We start from the raw sequence: 23240 nt of genomic DNA on the forward strand, positions 1-23240 counted from the left end.
TGAAATGATAAATATTTTAATATTTCTTGAATTCCTATCAAAACTAATACATTGATCTTAACAGAATTTTAATGAAACACATTTGTGTTGCACAGCGTTCTACATTTAGCTAGCAAGATGCTGAAGCTATTAGTTAAGCCAAGTTTATTATAAACACAAAAAAATCTCTAGTGTGAGAGACTGCAAACTGGGAAACACAAGGAACTTCAAAATGTGTTGCTGTATTGCTCAAAACATTAGATAGTGCCATGTGGCTGTTTGGCAATTTATTTCATATCATTAGCTGTAAGAAATGAAAACATAATGGGTTTCAACTCTTTGCTTTCTCTTACTTATACATACCGTACACATGCAGGCACAGGTTCTCAAATGAAACTTCAGTCCAAAATGCATAAGCAAGAACTTCCTCCATGTCTAACTTACACATAGTAGTTAGCTGTCTGAAACTTCTAAGTACAGGAGGTAGTAAAGGCTAAACTCTGGATTCAGCTAAAAAGAGTAAGTACCAAACCCAAACATTTGGAAGTGCCATATGAAGTTATGGCAAAAAGAATGCTGATGAACTTGAACCACAACATCAGAAAAATTAAGTCAACTTTATTATCAAAGTTGGTAACATTCCTCTGTCTATTATCAGTTCATACGTAGTGCAAAACAAATGCATTTTCATCTTCATCCAGGGAAATGATGTCAACTACCTTCAGTCGTCACTGTCACTTCCAGATTCACTCAACTGGAGATCATTCCCTAAAATTTTGAAAAAAAGTGATGCTATCAACTCCAGAGAACATTATTTTCCATGAAGCAGCGAATATCTCCAGTACATTAGTCTTTTTGGTCTAAACATAAAGCTCCCATCAAACGGTGGATTCAGGTGCAAATTAAGAGCCATATTTAGAAGAAAACTATTAAGATGAAGCAAATAGCACATTGGGGGAGGCAGTTTTCACCAGGAAATCCACACCCAATACCATAGTCCCCATCTGGATCCTACTTTCTATACCACCAACTGCTTATTTTTGAGATATATTTTTAAGTGGAGAGGAGATCCAACCATAGATCTCTAATGCCCCATGGTCCAAATTCTTTATGCATCTTCCATGACCTCTGCATTATACACATGGACCACATAAATCTCATCTTTCAAACATTATCCAGCTTGGAAAGCTGCATATTTTTTTTTTTGAAGAGTTAAAGCAAAAAAGTTGCAGGAAATTTAGCTGAGTGGCAATAGAGATCACAGAAGTTAGGGTGGTTGTATCTAGTAAATAGTTCTGTTAGCACAAATATTTCCTTTTGCCACATGGAAACTTCCCTCCCCCCAATCCGCTCCAGGGGTGGGGTGGGGTGGGGTGGGGGAACACCAATAACAGATTTAGAGAGTATTTCGGGGTAGAGAGGGAGCAGAAGTTCCATGAAACAGCCAGAAGTCCTTGCACTAACAGAACTTTTTTTTTAATACTACCCAATGATATAATGGTAGAAAGAACTGTGTTTCTTCCTCCATCCTTTTCCCCCAGCCAGTCTAAATCACCTGCCACACCCAGTCAACATTCCATGAAGATTGGGCATGCCCAGTCCTCATCGGGTTGTTTTGAGATTCCCTACCCCTTAGGGGTTTTCCCTACAGTTTTTTTTTGTGTGTGTGTTTTGTACTTTTGCAAAGCTCAGGGTTCTTCTAAGTCGTACAGCTTTGGCTACATTGCCAAGATTCAGAGAATGGAATAAAGGTACATGATTCAGGGTTCACCATTTTAGGCTATGCTTGGAAGCTAAGCAAGATATTGTGGTAACCTCTAACCTTTCTCCATGCAATGTCACAGAAAATACTCTGCTTCCCTCCCTAGCTCCAGTTTTTAAACTGGAAAGAGTGGGAGCTTGATGTTTTGGTCCTAGGGTGCTGAGACACTCAGTGCCTTGACAACATTGAAACAAACCCCAAATGTCATGCTAGGGAGCGGATGGGGATTGCCATATGGTTGTGATGACAATCCTTACCTCCTCTGCAACTTCATGCTTTACCAGACAGCAATGGCTCACTTTGTCACGAGGAACAGACGTTGCTGGACTTCAACTCTCACCAGCCTTAGCCAGCACGACCAATGGTTAGGGATGATGAGAGTTGTTAGATACCCCTACACAGTTTTATTAGTGAATCTGGTCTGGCCCTGTTGCTTAAGCATTTTATTGCAGTGAGAGTTAGGCCATATCGCACTAAACGCTTAAGCAGCTCCTTCTGAGATGTCTGAATGTCTCCAGAACAAATTACTGGTTTTTAATCCCACTGTATACAACTCAGCAGCAGTCTGTATCATCTATGACATTGTAAACGGCATAAGCTTTAATTTACCATAATCAGTGGTCAAAACAGCTTTTATCCCAGCTTCTGATCTAAACCTCAGTAGGTCAAACCCTCTCTACCCAGACAAAGCTTAAGTTACATGAGAAAGTTATAAAAGCATGCGGTTTCCTTTTAGATTTCTCAAGTATGAATCTCACAAGCTTCTCTGCTTCATGTACTTACGCAGTGTGTTCATCAAGTGGCCAGTGCCCTCTCGACTTCTGTGGTATCCAGCATCTACATCTGGGAAGGCTCGCTGTGAGACAGTCATCATCGAAGGCTGTAGGTGTGGCATTGACAGGGGAAGGGATGGCTTTGTCTCTTCATCTTCTGAATCACTAGAACTATTTTCACTGCTTGATGAAGAGGATGAATTTGATTCAGATGAGCTATCAGAGCTACTCATCTGCTCTATAACTTTAGCTTCTGCTTTTAACTCTGAAAATAAGATTTAAGTGAAAGGGGAAAGAATTCAAGAACTAACTCCATTACTTACATGATCACAATATTAAATATGAATAAATAAACTCAGAGTAGTATTTGGGAGTGACCTCAAGACAGTGAGCAAAGGAATGGTATTTATCTGTCAGTGTGGTATAATAGATAGTGTTGGAGCCAGGGTGAAATCCCTACTCAAGACAGAAGAAGCACAGAGCTCTCAACTGCAGAAAAAAGGAAGGGAAGAAAATTTCCAGCTGCACAGGAAACATTTATTTGATCTCAGCATGTTTAGAATTTAATTCTTCCTCGGGGGCATTCTTGAACTACAAGTTTAAATCCTGGTCTCCTCTCAGGAGGATTGAAATTGGTTTCAATTGGTTGTTCAACTGAGGAAGAACTCCATTCAAAGCACATTGGGCTCAATAAATAATTGCTTGCACACCTTTAAGTTTCTTGACTTCTTCAGCAATCACTGTATGCCTTGATCAGTCACCATCTCTCAGCCTCACGCCACATAGTAACTTAAACTATAAAATAGGAGCACGATGTATGCTTCCCGGGAGGACAAACAGAATAATCAATTCTAATAATCAATATTCTACTCCTTAGGTATAAAGGTAACCTTCCCAAACTGGGCAGAGGGTGGGGAGGAGAAGATGGTGATAAATTTAATTGCCAGGCTTCCCAGACTGCTGGTATCACAACATCATTAGATAATAGGTATTATTCTAGCAGCCCTAAAATGTTAATCAAATTAAGGCCACAGCAGCTGTCACTTTTATCAAAGGTGAGTTGCTTATGTGACATCTGATTTCTGCCACCAGCCACATGTTGATCCTCAGTCAACTTCTCCCACCACTACAACCAGAGTTTTTTCAAGCTGTTACAACAATAAGCAAAAAAACCAATCTAGGCTCAGTGTCTGCTGCGGGGCTTCCATGTGGCTAGTTCATTCCATGGCATCAAATATGAAAGATAGCATAGCCTCACAAAAAATACAGCAAACACAGGCTCACATATTGGTGGAAATGCACCCATAAGATATCTAATGTCTCTCAGTATTTGCTTTGTAAAGCCCTTACATTTTTTATGGACATAGCTAAATAAGTTATAATTAGAAATCATAAAAGAGCGCTTACAGAATATTAGATTTCAACATACAATATTAATGTTCAAAAAAATTGCCAACCACTTGGACATTAATTGTTCTCAGAGCAAAATTCAGCACTGCTAATTTATAGAGATATTGATATTAGAACTTAAAGAAGTAAAGGACCCGTGGCAAGATATCATGACAGATCCTGAACCAGCCCCAAACCCGTGTTGTAGTGCTCCTGTACTGTGTTATAGTCATTCCAAACAGAAGTGCTACAGCACTCCTGTTTGGGGCTTACTGTTTAGCCAGCATAATTATTATTATTTGTAAGCACATTTTTGCACTCAAAGCAACTTGCTCAGTAATGCTACTGTTCCCATGCTTCCATCATGGGCCCTAGCATGAAAGCAAGTTTCCCGGCAGGAAACTATCAGGTAACACAATGCTTTATGCATAATGATGCAGCTGCTAGAATGTGGGAAAACAGCTTTGGGATTTTATGAGTCACTCAGAACAAGTTTTAAACCAAACTAACCAACCCTTATAGAAGTCTCTCAGATTTCATGTGCCCTTGAACACCCTCCCCTGCAGCACCGGCTACTTTTTAGCAACTGTTCAAGGAAAGAAATGACAGAATTTTCTCATTATAGTTACAAAGAAACACCTGCATGAGAAATTCAATTTTTTGCACTATGTACTCAAGGATTCAGTCCTAGTTATCAATAAACAGTGCAACCATCTGCCAGCATTAATTCAACATGTAACATCTTCCTTTCCTGCTGCTTGCCCCAAATTTTTCAGCAGGAAGTTCAGCTGACCAAATGAACACAGTATGACATTCTACTAAGTTACTTTTAAGCCACCAGGAGCATTTATTTAGAGTGACTGCATGCAGAATAAGGTATTACCCATAATCCTTTCCTCATGGTGCACATTAGATTTTAAGGCTGCCATGTATTGCCAATCATGTGGTCACCCAAGGCTCTGAAAGGTGTACCTAAGCAAGCAGGCCCCTTCATGGATCACTGCCTTGTCGTGGCGAAGGGGCTTAAATAACTTGGAGAAGTTATGTTTTGACCAAACGTGATCCACCTGGAGAAGGAATTGGCAAGCCACTCCAGTATCCCTGCCAAGAAAACTCCATGGACAAAGACAACAGGTATATAAAAGATATGACGCTGGAAGATGAGCCCCTCAGGTCGGAAGGCGTCCAACATGCTACTGAGGAAGAGCGGAGGACAAGTACAAGTAGATTCAGAGCTGATGAAGCTACCAACATGAGTTTGACCAAACTGCGGGAGGCAGTGCAAGACAGGAGTGCCTGGCGGGCTATGGTCCATGGGGTCACAAAGAGTCGGACACGACTAAACGACTAAACAACAACAACAACAAGCAAGCAGGATACTTTTAAAATTTATAAAGTTTTTAGGTTAATGCTCTAAAAGAATCTTGCCCTCGGGGTTGTGAAGGAAATATTATAAATATATGACTAAACTTGCCTTAAACAACAAATAGCAAAATTATGTAATTTACAAGTACAGCTTGGGTAAGGGAAATGAGACCATTTCAAGCAATTAAGGGAAGAAGATGAGGATGGGGACCTAATGATATATGTAAACTGTCAGCAATTATTGGACTAAGATGGAAGGAAGACCCAAATGATAGACCAACACTAACAGAACAGTACACTGTTGTCATTGGCATTTTTATGTCATACCATACTACTTTTTCTGGTGGTAGCTGGGATGGTAGAGATAAATAAGGTCAGAACAGGGGATTTGTAGCCAGTTCTATGTGGAACAAACAATGGCTGAACATTTTCAATATTTTAGGTCTGAACAGCCCATCAGTGATAACACAAAACATTAATATTGCTCTAGTCACCCATCCCACAAGGACTTCTGTCACAGTGAACTTTGAACTTCTGAACTAGGCCATGAAACTATCATCTGGGTAAGAAGATTATTGTTAAAGTATCCAGCCCTATCCTTTCCACTCATATGTCTTTGATTTGTCAAGGGATGGGCTCTCCATTTATGATTGTGAAACCACTTTTATTTGAATGTATTCATCCATAAAGAGAGTGAAGCCTTATGTAAGCAAGCCTTGATAGTCGCTAAAGTAAAAAACTGCAAATGCTTCTGATACCTCATCACACAATTTCTCTTAAGTTAACACCTATTGAACTGGAAACATGTAGTATTAAAACTATTTGCATGCTCTCAATAGATGGCCAGACACTTTATCCAATAGAACCATAAAATTGGAAGGGACCATGAGAGTCATCTAGCCCAACCCCCTGCATTGCAAGAATTTTTGCCCGACATGGGGCTTGAACCCATGACCCTGAGGTTAAAAGTCTCATGCTCTACTGGCTGAGCTATCCATGATGGTTGTAGAGTAAGTAACCCCCTTTCTTCCCAAGTCAACACAGAAATGAAGCAAGCTGATGGAAGAGGAACAGAGCAATCCATCCTTCACCAGCCCATTGCATTTGGTTGCTGGACACACAGGAGGCAAAACTTCAACCTGGGCATCCATTGACAAACTTCTATGCTGGATGTGGAGGAGATGAAACCCCTTCCTGTGCTCAGGAGAAAAACCAAACAGCTGCTGGAGGAGGTAGGCAGTACTTTATACCTCTTCTGCAAGCTTTCTGCATTTCTAGTCTGCAAATATTTTTACTGGCCTGCTTTTTATTCATAAGAGAAGCTGGAAAAGGGATGGACAGCTCTGACCATCCTCCACCATCTTCTGTGTAAAAAGCAGAAAAGTAAAAACTTTTGAAGGCTACCATCTTTAAAGGGCTAATTCTTAAGCTGACCTGTGCCACTTTTGTTGTGAAAGAGACATGCCATTGGCTGGTTGGAGCCTGGTATTCATTACTTCAAGACAATAGAAAACTGGAATGTCAAGGAACAGCTAGGTAGAACCTTCCCACCATTATGCATTCTTCTACATGCTGGGGCAGGGAGTGAGAGGGAAGCATTCAGTCATGTGAGCTGCAAAGACTAGACAAGCTTACCACATAAATGAAAATTAGGTCATGGACTCCAACCTCAAAACTTTCAAACTACAGAATAATTTAAGACTCTGAATAATAAGAGATTCAGCTACAACTTACCTCTTTCAATATCATCCATAGGAGAAGGTGGTGGAGACATCTTCTCTTTTGGTGGAGAATATTTAACACTATTTGGAATCTTATTTGCATTTCGAATTAGCTGTTGCTGTTGCCCAGTACGAGACTGTACCTTACTGCTTCCTTCACCTCTGTATGAAAGGATTGAAAAACAAAGTTGTATCTGTGAATTCTGTAAAGCCATTTCTTTTATTTCCAAGTAGTTTTAGAAGAACGGATTTTTCACCACTTTTGATGGATAATAAGAAAGCTCTTATGTGCAGTACTTAACAAATGCTAAGTCTGTGCAGGTTTCAGTGAAATGTTCTCCAAACACCACCCCAAAAATGCAAACAAATTGAACTGGGTGATGATATCCAATGTCACTTTCTGAGTTGAAATCAACAGGCTTAAGGAACTAGGTTCAAGACAAACCAGGAGTAGTAAATCAAGAACCTTGGTTACAGATTCTGGTTTGTCTGGAGTGACACAAGCCCAAGTTTCAACTTATTGTCAAATCAAACTATGGCTTGGAGTGCAGCAGCCATGTTCTTCATTCTGGGAACTCACACATATGCATGCTTGTGCAAAGCCATGGTTTGGCTTAGTGTTACATACGAACTGGGTCATTGCTTCAGTCTCTTTCTTAAAAGAATGTGGCAGTCAGTTTTTCTGTTTCCTAATTTAGACAAAATTGTTTTTACTATGGAATTTTCATAATGAGTAAGAAAACAAGAGTGTTTCCAATTTTCCACCCACCTGGTTTTCTTCACAGTGATATTGCTACTAAGTTTCTCTAGTCTACATTCTCCAGTGTCATGGTTAATTATCAAGATGCATTCTTTTTGGTATGGCTTCTTGGAACCTTTGAAAACTGTTACTGGTGGAGTAGAACCCTATTTTAAATCAGAAGAAAATTACTCCTACTACAGGCACTTCTAGAACTGCTTTTTTAAAGATTCTATTTCATGATTAAAAATCCTGCACTTTTCACAACACACTGTGCTAACAGCATGTATTTCATTATTATAAGAAGGCAGAGAATGAAGCCAGTTTTGCTACAGTGATTTTGCAGGACTCCAAGATTTATTACAAAATGTGGTCTCAATATGAAAATGGATTGACTTTTCATTGACCAAGTGGCTTTTTTATTTTTTAGTTCTTTCAAGGTTCCTCTCAAGATGCTGAATTCAGTCCAGTTGAAAGCTGACTCATTCTCCTAAACCTGTCATATAACCAAAATTTTTTTCAACCAACTCCTTTATTAACATATTCTATCAATTATGAAGCGGCAATAAAAAAGCAAGTGCTTGTTGGCACCAGTAACCATCAATCACCACCAACAAACATTGAACTATGCTCCCTTCATCTTTTGTTCTTAAAATCTATACCAGAATTTGGGAAAAGGGAAACTATCACAGAACACTGTGCTTATTGTTGTCAGGGTTGCATACAGCCTTTTTCCAATCCATTTTGATCACTTTAACACAACCATTTGAGCTTTCTAGCCCGCCAATAATTTACTGAGGATATTTTTGGCATATTTTAAAAAATGAACATTAAGCTATCATAAGTTTCACAACATAGCCTCAAAAAAGTCACTCTCTTTCAATTTCCTATCTGAGAAATGCAAACATCTCTCATGAAACAAAGATTATAAACACCACAAAATTGTTTTTGGCCAAATACTAGTGAATAAGAGAATTCAATGGAAAATGAAGAACAGGTCAGGGAGGCGACAAGGCTTCTTTTCCACATAAATATGACCATGCAGCTTACAACATAACAGCAAAAACATGACTCAATACATCAGGGGTGGAGAGACTCCAGGCCGCAGACCTAATCAGGCTCTGTATGGGTCCCAATTTGGTCTGTGAAGCTGTTCCTCCCACCTGTCCCACACCAGGCATCATACTGTCAGAGGCGGTATGCCTCTGAATCCCAGTTACTGTACTGGGAATCACAAGTGGGCAGGTATGGATGTGGTTCAAAAGAAACAAGGAACTTAAAGTAATCCTCTTATTGTTCCTTTGCAAGCAGGGTTCATTGACAGAGCCCCACTGGCAGTGGCGGAGCTTCATGCTCTGGCACCGGGGGTGGGGCTGGTGCCCATTCTGGGGGCGGGGCGCACCTTCCGGGGGCACGGCTCGCCTCCTGGAGGGGCGTGACGCATGTTCCGGAAGCGTGGCACACCTCCCGGAGGGGCGTGGCACGCATTCCGGGGCGGGGCGCGCATTTTGGGGATGGGGCGGGCGCCCGCGATGCGATGGCACGTCTTGGAGCCCACCGCTCAGGGCTGCCTGCCCCCACCGCCCCTATCTTCCTACGCCCCTGCCCACTGGGATCAGTTGCCCTAGAAAGGTCTCCATCAAGAACTCCCTAGTGCCGTATGGGAGGCAAAGCATTTTGCAAGCAAGGATGTAATTGTGCCATCAGATGATTGGCAGGTGGATGGCTCTACCCAGGTGTCAAAGCTACCCAAAGTATGTGTGGCAGGGTTGTGACCATTGCATTTTAATGAAATGAAATGATGATGATGATTTATACCCCACCCAGGGTGGATTTCCCCATCCACCCAGTAAATATGTGAAGTAGAATACATTGGTTTAACACCGGCACAACCATAGCATATGTTATTGCCACATTCTTCATGTATTTACAAAAGAGTCCCATAGTTTAAGAATCAGCTAGACTCCTCCCCTCAAAGGGAACAGCAAATCTCACCTCAATATTTGGCAGAGTTATTGTCACCTGTTCGCCTTTACCAACTTCAAGATCTCCTTCACAAGATGTATCAATGGAGGCTGGTTTGAAATCATCTAAGTAAAAAAGTTACAGTCACATAGATTAGGTCATATTTTTCACGACTCCCTTAAGCAGTGATCCTTTCGCAAGGCGATGGTGAGGGTGCTGAATCATTCTCTCTGTATCTTTTCTAATGCTAGTTTGTCTGCCACATTCAGGTACATTATTATCCAACAGACTGCAAAATGTGCACAGACCAGGTTTTCTTAATACCTATCATAGATTCACCACACGTAAAAGCTGTACAAATTCACCAAGATATGCTGAATGATTTTTAAATAGAGCACTGGAATTCACTTGCACCTGATTTTCAAGAGAAAATAATGGAGAACTAAGGTTCACGAACTTTCAAACCTAAAGACAAATATTAAAGGTAAAGGTACCCCTGACCAGGGGCGTAGGAAGAGGGGGGCAATGGGAGCGCACCACCCTGGGCAGCGCGATCCTGGTAGAGCGCCATCATGGCTGTCCCCGCCCCCAGAACGCGTGCCATGCCCCCAGAACGTGCGTCACGCCCATGTGGTCAGCGCACTCTGCCTCGGGATGCGCACCAGCCCCACCCCGCCTGCTCTCCGCCCCCGGTGCCGGAGCATGAAGCTCCGCCACTGCCCCTACCGTTAGGTCCAGTTGCAGACGACTCTGGGGTTGCACACTCATCTCACTCTATAAGCCAAGAGAGCCGGCGTTTGTCTGCAGACAGCTTCCGGGTCATGTGGCCAGCATGACTAAGCCACTTCTGGTGAACCAGAGCAGCAGGAAACACCATTTACCTTCCCTCTGGAGCAGTACCTATTTATCTACTTGCACTTTTATATGCTTTCGAACTGCTATATATACAGTATAGTGATTTTAATCCTAGTGAAACACAGTGATGCTCTAAAAGATTAAATTTCAGCTTTATTTTCTATTTTGTAGCCTTCTGCATTCCATTATAGTACAAAGAAACAGGATCTACCAAGAGCTTCTGACTTACCATAGGCATTAGTAAAATAAAATATTGAATTTGCTGACACCCAGTGAGGTCAGGGCAACGTGACACATAACTTTTCTTTGTTTTTTGTTTGCTTTAAAAAACACACTACTTTCTTGAAATATTTCATAATAGTATACTAAAAATACACTTAACTTGTTACTGCCTGTTTGGTCTTGATCCTGTTAACTACTGTAAGCCTGTTAATTATTGACACTGTGTTTAAGTAAGTTTTAAATAAATAGATCTCAAACTTCCACATGGCTAGGAACTAGCTTCAACTCCAAATTAACAGGTCTTTTTTAAAAGCCAATTCAAACCCATACACTACTATCCTGAATTTCCAAGGGAGTAAACACCATCACCATTGGGATTACCTCCGAATAAGCATGTAAAAGATTGCAGTGCAAATGCAGCCATGTTTTAATGAGTTGTTAAGATGTCATTTTAGCATTGTGTTTGTAATATTTATATTATAGGCTGCATGTATATGTTGCCTATTACCCCGAGCTCCACTGAAAGAGTGATGCTTAAATTCATTAAAAGCCACAAATGCATGAAATATTTACATATTTTAAAGCTAAATGTTGCCTACATTTAGTGGGCATGGAAGCCATGATTTCTGAGAGTGAGTGCCTGGCTTTTGCTCCTCTGTGAACTTGGCAGAGTTCATGAGCATGGGATACAAATACTGTATACATCATCCACAAAAAGAAGTGCATGGCTTTGTTTTATATTCCCTAGCTGCAACACCTTAAACGTCTCTTGCCTTATTTTTCTAAAAAAGTCAAACTCACAATAACCTATAGTTATGCTCATCTTTATATCATTGTGGTAGAGACTGATGTTGGGCAATAGGTACTCTACTCATCCCCCATGCCTCCTCTCCCCACACACTAAAATATACAGATACAGATCTCCCCATTTCCATGCAGACCTTCCAATTAGATTTGACAGGTCACCTTTGGTTTCCTTTGTCCCTTTTAAAAACATAATGGGTTCTTAAAGTTCACTGGATGGTGAATTTAATATTTCTGATAGGTTTAAAAGTATGGAGTTTTATCATATTGATCCTATTGAGCAAATAAAAGCATTTTTAATAAATAAAAAAGCCACTTAAGTGGCTTATTCCTTTCTTGAACTCTTACAATGGTAGACACAGTGACAGCTTCTTTCCTTCAATATGTTCGTGGTATTTGCTGAAACAATTAAACCCCCCCCCCGCAAAAAAAATAAAAATCCCCCAGTAAGTCCAAAGTGCCCGTCGCTTCCAAAATTTCTGACTTAGCTCTAGATGAAACGCTTTGGTTCCTTTCAAGACAGATGCCAACCTTCCTGCTTCCAACATAATAGCAATGATGACGACGGCGATTAGCAAGTTACCACCCATCGTTATTATACACCAGCTATGAAGTTGTCGGGCGCTCACTTAAAAGGGAGCCATCTCTCCTCACCCAAAGTCTTCCCCACCTCGCGAGCCAACCTGGACGGGCTCGAGGCGCCCGCCCGCCCGCCCGCCTCCCTCCCTGCCTGCCTGCCTGGCAGCCCCAGTTGCTTCCCAACCGGTGGCTCTCTGCTAACTCACAGCGCACGGTGTGGAAGGCGCAGCGCGGCTTCCTCTCGAAGCTCTCGCCCAGCAGCAGGGCGCGCTCCTTGCAGTCGAAGATCGGAGGGGCCGCCCCGTTCATCCCCGAGCCGCCCGCTCCTGCCTCTCTCTCCTCTCTCTCGCTCACCGACCAGCGCACAGCGGAGCCGCTCCACTTCTGCCGCTGCCAGGCTAAACCACCGCTCTTCGCCCTCCCGAGGGGAGGGGGCGGGGCCACCGCGCGCTCTCCTCCCAGAGACCGCGCCCCCTTTTCCGCGCACCACCACCTCCTCCTCCTCAGTGGCTGATCGTGTTTGGTAGCACCCCCCCCCCGAGGGAAGCGGCGACGCGGAGGAAGCTTTAACGCCTCTCTATTGGCTGCAGCTTCGCACCTTAGTCACGCCCACCGTAAGCTTCCGTCACTAGCGACAGTGGGGTGAGGGGATGCTGCTGCCGCCTGTTGCCGCGCCTCCTGGAGTTCGAGCGAGGCGTTAGGGAGGGATCATATGCAAATAAGGATGGAGGGACGGTTGGCGAAGCGCGTGCCGGGGGAGGGGGGGGGGGACAGTTGCCGCTTCCTCGCGCCGAGGTTCGCGTTCCTATTGGGCAAGAGCCCTCGTGACCTCACCCGTGAAACTGGCCGTGTGAGTAAGAGAACCGTCATTAGTCCTTCCGGTTGTGGAAGGAGGCGCTTGGATCAGGGGGCTGGTAATGGTCGGGGTGTCCGCGGGGGCGTGAAGTTTGAGGGTAATGGGCGGAGGGTGAGGCTGTTCATTGTTAACAATCTGGTAAAGGGCGCAGTGTTTGAGAGGCCTTCTTAACAACCCGTGAAAGGTTTTTGGAGGAGCAACCTCAGGTTTGTGCTCGGGACGGTGCCCTGAACATGCACACTGACTTCTCTTCTGCCATGTGAATCATCCAGGGTGATGCATCTTCACAAGGCCGGTAGTTGAACTATGGCATTCACTACCGCGTCACGTAGTGATAGTTGCCAACTCGGACAAGCTACAAAAGGGAATTAGACAAATGCATGGAGAATAAGGCGCTCAGTAGCTGCTGGTCATGACGACTGTCCACTCAGAGGTGGTATGTTTCTGAATTATAGTTGCTGAGGAACATTGGCATAGCCAGTATTGGGGGGGGGGAGAGAACTGATCTGATTGGTCAGTTAATTAAGTATTTCTATTGGTTTACTTGATCTGAGGGGGGGCAGCTGTTTCCCCCCTGCCCCCGCTTGGCTACATCCATGCTGTGGAACATGAACAGGAATGTGTTTCTGACCTGCTTGGGCTTCTCAGAGGTAATCAACTTCCGTCGCAGAGGCCGCCAGTGGCAGAGGAGGCAGCAGTTGGTCACCTTCCTCATGCTTCAACTGACAGCTACCCACAGCTGTCTTTGAAGCTAAGACAAGGAGAAGCAGGATTCTCTCCATTGTGCTTAGATCAAGCTCCACGGCCTTGATTATTGCTTGCTGTGGTGCAGATATGAAGGGCTTTGGACAACAGAAAGTCAAAAGTGGAGGGCTGTTCAACATACAGAATCATTCCATTGTTCAAACAAATTCTAGTGGGCTGAAGACATTGGGATATCCTAGGAGGCAGGTGGAACAAGGGTGAGTGAAGGTGTAAGGGTTGGGAACTTCTTTGGTGAATAAGCACAGAGGTGGATTAGAAAAGGAAAGATCATTGGGGGCCTGACTTGGAAGCATTATGAGTGGATTGCTCTATGTCTATGTCAATGTCTATGTCTTCCTATGTTGCAAGGGGTTGGACTAGCTGACCCTTTGGGTCCCTTCCAGCTCTACAATTCCAATTCTGTAGATCATTTGGAAGCATAATGTACCTACTATGCATATGAAATTATCCTTTGTAAGTTCCCTCAGGAGGATGCATTTAGGTATCTGAATAAAAGATCCACACGAAAGCTCCTACCTATGACAAACTTGGTTGGTCTCTAAGGTGCTACTGGAAGGATTTTTTTTATTTTGTTTTGACTACGTCAGACCAACACGGCTAACTACCTGTAAATAAATCTGGTTAGCCACTTTAGGACCAGATGGGCCATTGGTTTTATCCAGCAGCTTCTTCTTAAGTTGTATTTACATGCATAGACTTTCAGGTTCAATCCTGACTCATTACAAAAAAAAACCCAACAACCCTGAAGGGTTTTTGTCATCGGTAGACAATGCTGAGCTAAATGCAGTCTGATGCTGAACTAAGGATCTGACTGCATAAAGCAGCTTCCTACATTTGCCCATTCTTCGCTTTCGAAAACGTGGGGCAAAGGCTGAGCTGAACTTTGTACTTGAAACAGCAGCAAACTGTTAATGTGTGCATCAATTTTCATCCATCAATCTTTCTGTATTGCAGTGTTTTGTTTCCCTTGACACTTGTGTCCTGTTTGTGTGTTCATTCATTCATGTGATTTATAGTCATGTGCAATGGGTCTGTGCCTGCACCTGTTCTCACTCCACTGATGCTCATGCATAGAAGGGAGAGTGCTCTATGTGTCAAATAAGTTCCCTTGTGAGATGTGGATTCCTCATTGCCCAGGGTTCCATATCATAGGAGAAGCCTATGTGTACAGATCTCGCTCTTCTGTACAGCAGTGTTCCCTAGCATCTGGGCTTGGGAACTATCGCTGTACTCTTGATCATTAATCATTTGAGGAGGGAAATGCACAAATGCGGGGGGGGGGGGTGACATCAAACTGGGGTTTGTAGTAAAACTAGACTTCACACTAGAACCAGTATGGCATAATGGTTTGAGTGCTGGAGTATGACCTGGGAGACAAGGATTCAAATCCCCACCCAGCCATGAAGCCCACTGGGTGAAGTTGGGCCAATCACTGCTTCTTAGCGTAACCGTAACCTACCTCACAGGGCTGTTGTAAGGATGAAATGGTGCGAAGGAGAACCATGTACAGCACCTTGAACTCACTGGAAGAAAAAGGTGGTAAATAAATGTAATAAATAAAGTAAGTAAGTAAGTACTGTAAGTAAGTTTAGTGTGTATTGAAAATGCATGCCAGTTGCCATTCCAGTGCCTCAGTACGTTGTGTTGCATTTTTCGTTTTCCTCTCCCTTTGAAACAGGTGTGCGAGTTAAGCTGGTACTGAAAGAAGAAACAGAGAGTTGTCCCCTGGGCAATGTATACTACGTTTCATTCTGATACCTTGGTGTCATAAAGAATACTCAACCATCTAGTAGTTGTTAAATGAAAAGTCTCACTTCAGTCATCTATGGCCAGAGCAGCAGATATTTCTCAAGTGTCCTAGATATTTTCTCTGCTCACAAATATTTATACCCAATTGTTTCCCAAGCTGTGATTCTCCCCTCTACCAACGCTGGATAGCCATAAAGTCATGAAGTGGCTTTTTTTAAAAAAAACTTTGTGGGCTTTTTGTTTGCTTTCTTCTGTTTAATAATTTCCAGCTATAGCCCGTTAGGAATCAGTCAATGGGACCAACCAAGCTGGTATTTGTAAAGTGAGTAGTTTGCCACCTTCCAGTTTGTCCCAGTTTTGACAAGCACTGCAGTCACCTACTAATAACAGCTCCATATGATGGCTTAATAAAGGTATGAGGAACTGACTCCCATAGTCAGACCAATGATCCATCTAGGCCAGGTCTGTTTACTGTTATTGGCAACAGCTCTGCAGGGTATCAGGCAAAAGTGTTTCACACAGATTTATTTGAAATCATCTAACTGGCAGTGCCAGGGGGTGGACCTGGGGCCTTGGGCTGAGATGTCAATTATTAAGCTATGTTTTCTAGCTTAGCTGTGGAAAAACAAGTGATGTCATTTAGAGTAGAAGAGGCATATTCTATGAATCTGCTATTAAAATTGGTTTGTCTTTGGAACACATCCTCCTATGGTTACCCAGTGTGGATTTTATCATACCTCATCTTTATTAGATGCATCTGTTTTGTTGAACTGTTTTTTATTTATCTGTTCACTTGCTATAAAACATCAGTGCTCTCTTCCATAGCTGAAGTCAAATGTCTTGTCTCTTTTCGTCTTTCTTTCATTTTAAAATATAGTTGGCTTGGGTGAAATGAAGCCATTATCAGTGGATTCCAGAATATTGTCCCTGGCTTCCCAGGCTACTGAAAGCCCTGATCAGGATGTCCCTGTGCTGCTGCTGAAGTTAAAAGGTAAATAGTTTGAGTTCTTTCAGACCTGTGATGAAATAGTTTCAAGTGGTGAGACTCTTATAATATAAATGAAATTGTTTTTCACTACTCGTTAAACTCTGTCTGAACTACAGTAATACCTCGGGTTACGAACACGATCCGTTCATAACCCGAAAAGTTCATAAGCCGAACGCATCCCGAAGCGCCATTTTGCGCATGCGCAAAGCGCTATTTTTGCAATTTTCGCGCTTTGCGCATGCGCAGACCGCGTGCGCCACTTCTGCGCACGCGCGCGGGGCGAAAACACTTCCGGGGGTGCGCAGTTCGTAACACGAATTGTTCGCAAACCGAGGTGGTCGTAACCCGAGGTACGACTGTATTGAGAATCACTATTCTACAAAGCCTATATGTGCCTATTTTGTATTTTCTGCAAGTGTTTCCAAATATTATTATTGATTTGAGGCCAACAGAGGAAAAAGAACTCATCTATAGGAGATGGTTAGTTTCTTTTCTATCCTTTTTCAATACGGCAGCTGTATAAATGATATTGCTGTTTGACAGGGGTCATGGACTTCCTCGAGATCTTGTTATATCTTGTTATAAAAGAGTAGCTGTGTTTATAGAAACAATCTCCCTCTCTATGAATATATAAACTTTTCTCTCCCCACCTTCCACTGCCTGACATTGGAAATGTGTGTACCCAGCGCATAAGAGACTAAGCCAATTTTAACAAGTGTTTCTAATTTGCATAATATTTAACACTATGCAAGGAGGAATAGAATGTTGAAAGGCAAAAGTAGGAAAATAGAACCAAAGTGGTGCTGTGCCACAAGAACTAGGATTAAGGTTGAGGGGAAGAACTGGGAGCTGTATGTATGTTTGTTTGTTATGTTTGAGCTAGAATGGGACTTCTGTGCAGGCCTGTGTAGAGCTTGCCCGAGGCTTGGGGTGGGAGTCCTGTTAGAATAAAGGTTTTGGCATGACAGTGTAAGTCCAGCAGGCCCCTAGCAGGGTCCCCTGCCACCTTAGCCCTCTGAGGTGTGGGACAATTGTACCTGGTTACAGCTCCCCCCCGCATGGGCCTGCTTCTGTGTTCTTAAAATCTCTATGGTAATAGTTGCTCCTATTTATAAGCAAATCTTATATACATTATATACATTCTGGAGAGAGTCTGCTGATGAACTGAATCAGCATTATAGCTAGAGGAACTGTCAGTTGCTAGAGGGCTACTTTCTAGTAAAGGAAGTCTTTGTGGCCAGAGTCTAGTAATTCTAGTAGTGCAAAACAAGGAAGTCTTCTATAAGCCACCTTATTTTTCAACATACTTGCATCTCCACTGTTTCTTAATTCTCCTTTGCGCCATCTCTCTGACCTCTTTGCCCATCTTTTTCTATCCATCTATAATGTATTCTGTAAGCATTTTATGCATGAATCGTCTGGTTTGTTCTATAGATTTCCTAGCCAGCAGTTGCCTCTGTATCAGTGTTGCAGTAATGACGAGATGGTAGTTGGGGTTCCACATTGTCTCATGCTCACTTAATCTTTCTTTGTATTATACTCCCTTTCAGAGTAGAAAGGTACTTGAGTGTCACATGTTGTAATTGAGAAAGTAAAATTTTGTCACCCAAGCTCCTGGTCCATATGTTTCGATTTTTCTTCCCTAGATATTTTAAATAGTGCACCACTTGGCAGCAAAGAATTAAAAAAAATTAAACAAGACTTGTACTACTATGATCTGGTTCAATACTGCACATTAGTCCTTAAGCAAGATTATACAAGAGTGCTTGGAGGCTGGACTACTGCTGCCCAGATAGCAGAGATACTAAGGTAAAGTCTTCCGTGGTTACACAGCTTTTGTTCCTGAATTGCCTTTAGCCCACCCTTCTTGAAATCATTGTGTGACTCTGTATTAGCCACAGAGCCTAGGGCTTGCCGATCAGAAGATCGGCAGTTCGAATCCCCTCAACGGGGTGAGCTCCCATTGCTCGGTCCCAGCTCCTGCCAACCTAGCAGTTCGAAAGCACAACAGAGTGCAAGTAGATAAGTAGGTACCGCTACAATGGGAAGGTAAACGACATTTCTGTGTGCTGCTCTGGTTTGCCAGAAGCAGCTTTGTCATACTGGCCACATAACCTGGAAGCTGCACGCCGGCTCCCTTGGCCAATAATGCGAGATGAGCGCCGCAACCCCAGAGTCGGTCATGACTGGACCTAATGGTCTGGGGTCCCTTTACCTTTATGACAGCATTACCTGCAAACTGCTAAAATGTATGTGTGTTTATTTTCTCAGCCAGTGTTGTGTGGGCCTTGAGGTAAAAGAAGAACCAGAGGAGTTTTACAATAAGCTACTTCCTTCTGTTGCAGACAACCTCCTCTTCTTGGGAAGGCGCCTGCAAGCACGATTCATCCGAGCAATCAAGGTATTCAGGCTGAACGGCTTAAGGTGTAGTGGAACTGTTTTGTAACTTCTTGAAATGTTAACATGCTGAATAGTTGATTTATTCAGGTAGTCTTGCCCTGCCCTGCTCTCCAACTCCAGGCAGCTTGCATACCAAATACTAAGGGCATATCTTCTGTGGAATCAGGACTCAAAACAACTACAGTGGTACCTCTACTTATGAATTTAATGCGTTCCGAACGCACATTCGTAAGTCAAAAAATTTTGTAAGCCGAATCCCATAGGAATGCATTGGGAGAAAAAAATTCGTAGGTAGAAGCAACCCTATCTAAAAATTCGTAAGTAGAAAAAATCCTATCTAAACCGCATCCAAGATGGTGGATGGAGCTCCATTCGTAAGTAGAAACATTCGTAAGTAGAGGTACCACTGTATATTATAGCAGGAAGCTTTGGCCTATTATGATATTGTTTGATGCCAAGGTTGACAGCAGGGGCTACTAAAATTTTGGATCAGCTCCAGTAAAAGTTAAATCACTAATAATTTATTGAACATAAAAATAAAATGCAAGCAGAATTATGGCAGTTGTTAGAAATGCCTCCAGGACAAATATTGTGGTGTAGGTGCTTTCTTCTTAAAGCAGCATTTCAACAAAAGTTGAACTAAATGTTGAAAGTTTTAATTCACAGCATTCCAAAAAGGTTGGTGGATTTGATGAATCAGATTAGTAGCATTACTGACCCATGGAACCAGATGGTTTTCCAGTAGAAAAAGTGTTTGAAGTTTTTAAAAGCTGCATCTGTCCACCCATAGTGATTGGCAAAGTTCTTAAAAAGGTCCCAGACCTCAGACTGATGAAGTTTGGATGAAGGGAGTTTCAGAATTAACTATCCTGCTCAGCAAGTATATAACTTCAGGATACAATTGCTTTCAAAGTCATCTTTCAGGAATTATAATCTTAATTTTTGCTTTTTTGTGAAGGATGAAGAGAGAAATGAATTTTTACACTGTTTCAGAACAGTAACTGATGCCATCTGCTGGCTGTGTGGCGGATTCATTCGGCTAACAGCAAATGGTAAGGGAAGAAATATCTGAAAGATTACTGTAGTTGCATAGTGGTTTCTGATGAAATATTTCCCCCTTTTGTGATCTGCTTATAGATAACTGTTGTGTTTTTACTTGATAAAACTACAAATTCATGGATATTGCTTCATGGCTTGAGTTTTCTTCCTGTTTTTCACCCTAGTGCTTCAGAATAGACACTTCCAGCAACTGCTGATGACGGACAATGTTGAAACTTCAACCATAATGATGTCTGTGTTGCAGAATATTTTAAGAGTCAATAGGTAACTGATATACCATACTTTAAACATTTCCCTTAGTATATCTTAAAGTTTATCATACAGTGCTAATCACTTCTCTGAATTTATTTACACGAGCAAGAGATACTGCCAGGAGGCGAGAGTTGAAGGCACAGTAAAAGCTCCAGTGGAATGACAGGTGTTTTCCTAGTGGCTGTGTTAGTTCAGGATAACCACATAAATATCATCCGTAGAACTTCATGATCGTTGATAGGAAGCATCCAGGATTCTGAAAGCAAAGGCCTTTTTGAGCAGTTTATTGTTCATTAATTACTCTTTGATGGTAGAGTGTTCTCACATCATCTTCAGGGTTATGCTTTTATTATGGGAGTTTCCCATTTCTTTCCCATTCAAGGCAGCCAATCTATTGTGCCAAGGCCCTCTACTGGGTGTTTTTGTAATATGTTAGTGATAAGTGACAAACTCTTCCATTCCATTAACTACTGCACATTTTGCATGATCTCCTGCTATAACAGTATTGTTTTCTGACTTAAGCAGAGATACCATATAGATTCATACACCTTGGGGGTCTTTTCTGTCTGCACCAAATGGTTACGATTCCAAATTTAGAAGGAATGCTTTATAATGCATTACCTCAAGAGGCAGGCGACTTTTAATATTGTCTACTTTTAATATTGTTACTAAAGGGTTTGGTGCAATATTTGCTAGCTACTGTAATCTACTTACCTCCCCCTCCCCCCTGGCACCATTGAATAGACTCCAGTATAATTCCATCTTTTTTCTTGTTTTGTCAGTGCTGTGTTACTTCAGGTTGCTGAAAAGTCCCTGCACTGCATTTTAGATGAGCTTGTTTACAAGCTTTCGTCTTCCATCAATCCTGTCATAGGAAATGCAGCTATAAAGCTGTTACTCTTGATTGCACAGTCTGATGCCCAACTTGTGACAACTTTTGCTACCCGTTACAAAGGTTTGTTACTCTGTTTCTCAGACTTTGGAAGAATTTTATAGTAACGCTGGCACTGATTAGCCCTTCAGGATCAAGCCCCACTGTAATTCCAAAAGCAAAGGTATACTTTGTACAGCCTAGAACTTGCGTATCAGTTCTAAAAGGTATTGAATGTGAAAACTGTAAAGTTCCATACATGGATGTCAGTGGGACTTGCTCTCAGATAAGCATAAATCCTGTTGGTTGGATCCAGAATTGAATGGGACCTAGGTTCAAGTAACATAATGTGGATCCAGCTCTATGCTTGATACAAACCTTTTCACAAAATAACTGCATCTGATGTTGTACTACTATTACTGCACAGGAAAGGCAACAGGCACATTTGCCAATAATGCTAAGCCATACATTGTATGATGTAATATTATAAGCATGAGCCTCCGCAAGGCTGAGTAAAGAATAAAACAGAATTTGGTTTCACTTAATGGCTTGTCATTAACACAAAAACCAGGAGTCCAGGTTTAAAATAAACTCTTAAGTTGTTAACAAGCCTGCTTTGTAACTCATGGTTTTAAGTTGGCTTCTATTACATTGACTGGAGTTTATTTAACACCAGGATTCCTGGTTTGCACATATGGACAAGCCAGAAATTGGCTAAAGTGAAACTTGATCATTATTTATTCCTCCTCCCAACCATTTAGGGGGATGGTCTGGTGCTTGAGTCTAATGCTTCATGTGGGCTCCTTTATGCTCAGATATATAGTGCTAAACCAACAGTGGGGAAGCTGGAGTCCAACATCATCTGGATGGCCACAATGCCCATAATTTTTTACCATTGATCATGCTGGCTGAACTGGATGAGTATTGGAACCAAACAATGTCTGGAGGGCCTCAGGCTTCTCATCCCTGTGCTAAACTGGTTTGATCTTACATGTAAATGTTGTCAGTGTCTTCTATAAAGTTAAGCCAACCTGAAATTGATTAGCCAAGCTAGCCCATGAAACTGATAAGCAACAAAATAAGTTTTTATTCTGCATTGCCATTTGAATGAGTTGGTACCTGGGCTCCTTAAAATTACAGCATGTGTAGATTAATTCCAGGTGCCTCTTGTGACATCTGAGAGCAACTACTTCTTGGTAAACATAGTGCACTCCCTACAAATTTTCCAAAAGTGAATGCCATAAGCTGCCATTCCGCCACTGATTACCAGTGCCAAGTTTGTTCAGTCAACACAATTGTCTTGGTAGGTTCTATATTAAACCAGGACAGCATACTTGAGCTGTCATTATATATGAAATTGGTCTTTTCCTGCATGGTGCTAATTGCATTGAGTATTTTGCCATTTTTAATATGATTTTTCTTAAAAATATAAGGCCTAGAAAGTTGTAGCACTATTGTGACCATTTCAATATTGCATTTTATGGCATGTCTGTACATGTTTTATGTGTACATTTGAAAATACTCTACACCATTGGGACAAATGCATTTGCCAGTGTGCATTATACTAGCTCAGGCATCCCCTAAGTGCGGCCTTCCAGATGTTTTGGCCTACAACTCCCATGATCCCTAGCTAACAGGACCAGTGGTCAGGGATGATGGGAATTGTAGTCCAAAACATCTGGAGGGCCGAAGTTTGGGGGTGCCTGGATTTATCCATCTATTTTAGGTAACAAGTCCATAGGCCTGTACTAGCTCATACACCAATGGCCCATGGTTAGCTTGTTTTCCAGCTGGAGGGAAATCTGGCTTTCCCCTCACTTTGCAGGTACAAACACCTTTAGTTGTATCAACACTTCATTTATTCTTTTCACCATTCATGTTTTTGTGAGAAAATTCATGCTACTGCCTGCTTTGGCATGTACAACTATAATTTTCCAGTGTCTGCAGGATAAGCGAACTAACTGTGCTTCTTATAAAGCAGCATATTTATCTTGATTGTGTATCACTGATTAAGGACTACAAAGCCTTCTAAGCAAGCAGTGGACTGGCAAAGGATTTGACAGGAACCTCAATCAACTTTTGGATTTGCTGTGCTCAGAAAATTACAAGGCTGTCAAAACACAGGTGTGGTGGAAATCTTACTAAGT

The 23240-nt window shown here is 42.1% G+C and overlaps 2 protein-coding genes across 11 annotated transcripts in view; one reads left to right on the forward strand and one right to left on the reverse strand.

Annotated features, from left to right (window-relative positions):
• Positions 1-12539, reverse strand: EAF2 (ELL associated factor 2). Its single transcript, XM_035128896.3, has 6 exons — positions 12360-12539; positions 9724-9818; positions 7759-7895; positions 7003-7151; positions 2525-2779; positions 1-747 (listed from the first exon to the last, which is right to left on the reverse strand). The coding sequence occupies exons 1-6, from the start codon at positions 12460-12462 to the stop codon at positions 701-703; spliced, it is 786 nt and encodes a 261-aa protein (XP_034984787.2). The 5' UTR covers positions 12463-12539; the 3' UTR covers positions 1-700.
• The window catches only part of IQCB1 (IQ motif containing B1), a 17928-nt gene continuing 7108 nt past the window's right edge, over positions 12421-23240 (forward strand). The window contains exons 1-8 of one of the 10 annotated variants that reach the window (XM_088662358.1): positions 12421-12767; positions 16401-16514; positions 18158-18320; positions 18783-18912; positions 19870-19963; positions 20135-20234; positions 21005-21177; positions 23108-23217. In XM_088662358.1, the coding sequence (XP_088518484.1) occupies positions 16415-16514; positions 18158-18320; positions 18783-18912; positions 19870-19963; positions 20135-20234; positions 21005-21177; positions 23108-23217 (870 nt within the window). In that variant the 5' untranslated portion in view covers positions 12421-12767; positions 16401-16414. The other 9 variants (XM_035128867.3, XM_035128857.3, XM_035128874.3 and 6 more) reach the window with 9 other exon arrangements.

This window comes from Zootoca vivipara, chromosome 1 (genome assembly GCF_965207765.1).
Source record: "Zootoca vivipara chromosome 1, rZooViv2.hap1.1, whole genome shotgun sequence".
Classification (NCBI taxonomy): Eukaryota; Metazoa; Chordata; class Lepidosauria; order Squamata; family Lacertidae; genus Zootoca; species Zootoca vivipara.

Bases quoted from the DNA above. Each gene is read 5' to 3' on its own strand.
- EAF2 (XM_035128896.3), bottom strand. From the start codon at position 12,462: ATGAACGGGGCGGCCCCTCCGATCTTCGACTGCAAGGAGCGCGCCCTG. The intron at 7,896-9,723 runs GTGAGATTTGCT...GATTTAAAATAG, and splicing joins TAACTCTGCCAAATATTGAG to GGTTCTACTCCACCAGTAAC. The intron at 748-2,524 runs GTAAGTACATGA...TCAAAATTTTAG, and splicing joins CCACTTGATGAACACACTGC to GGAATGATCTCCAGTTGAGT.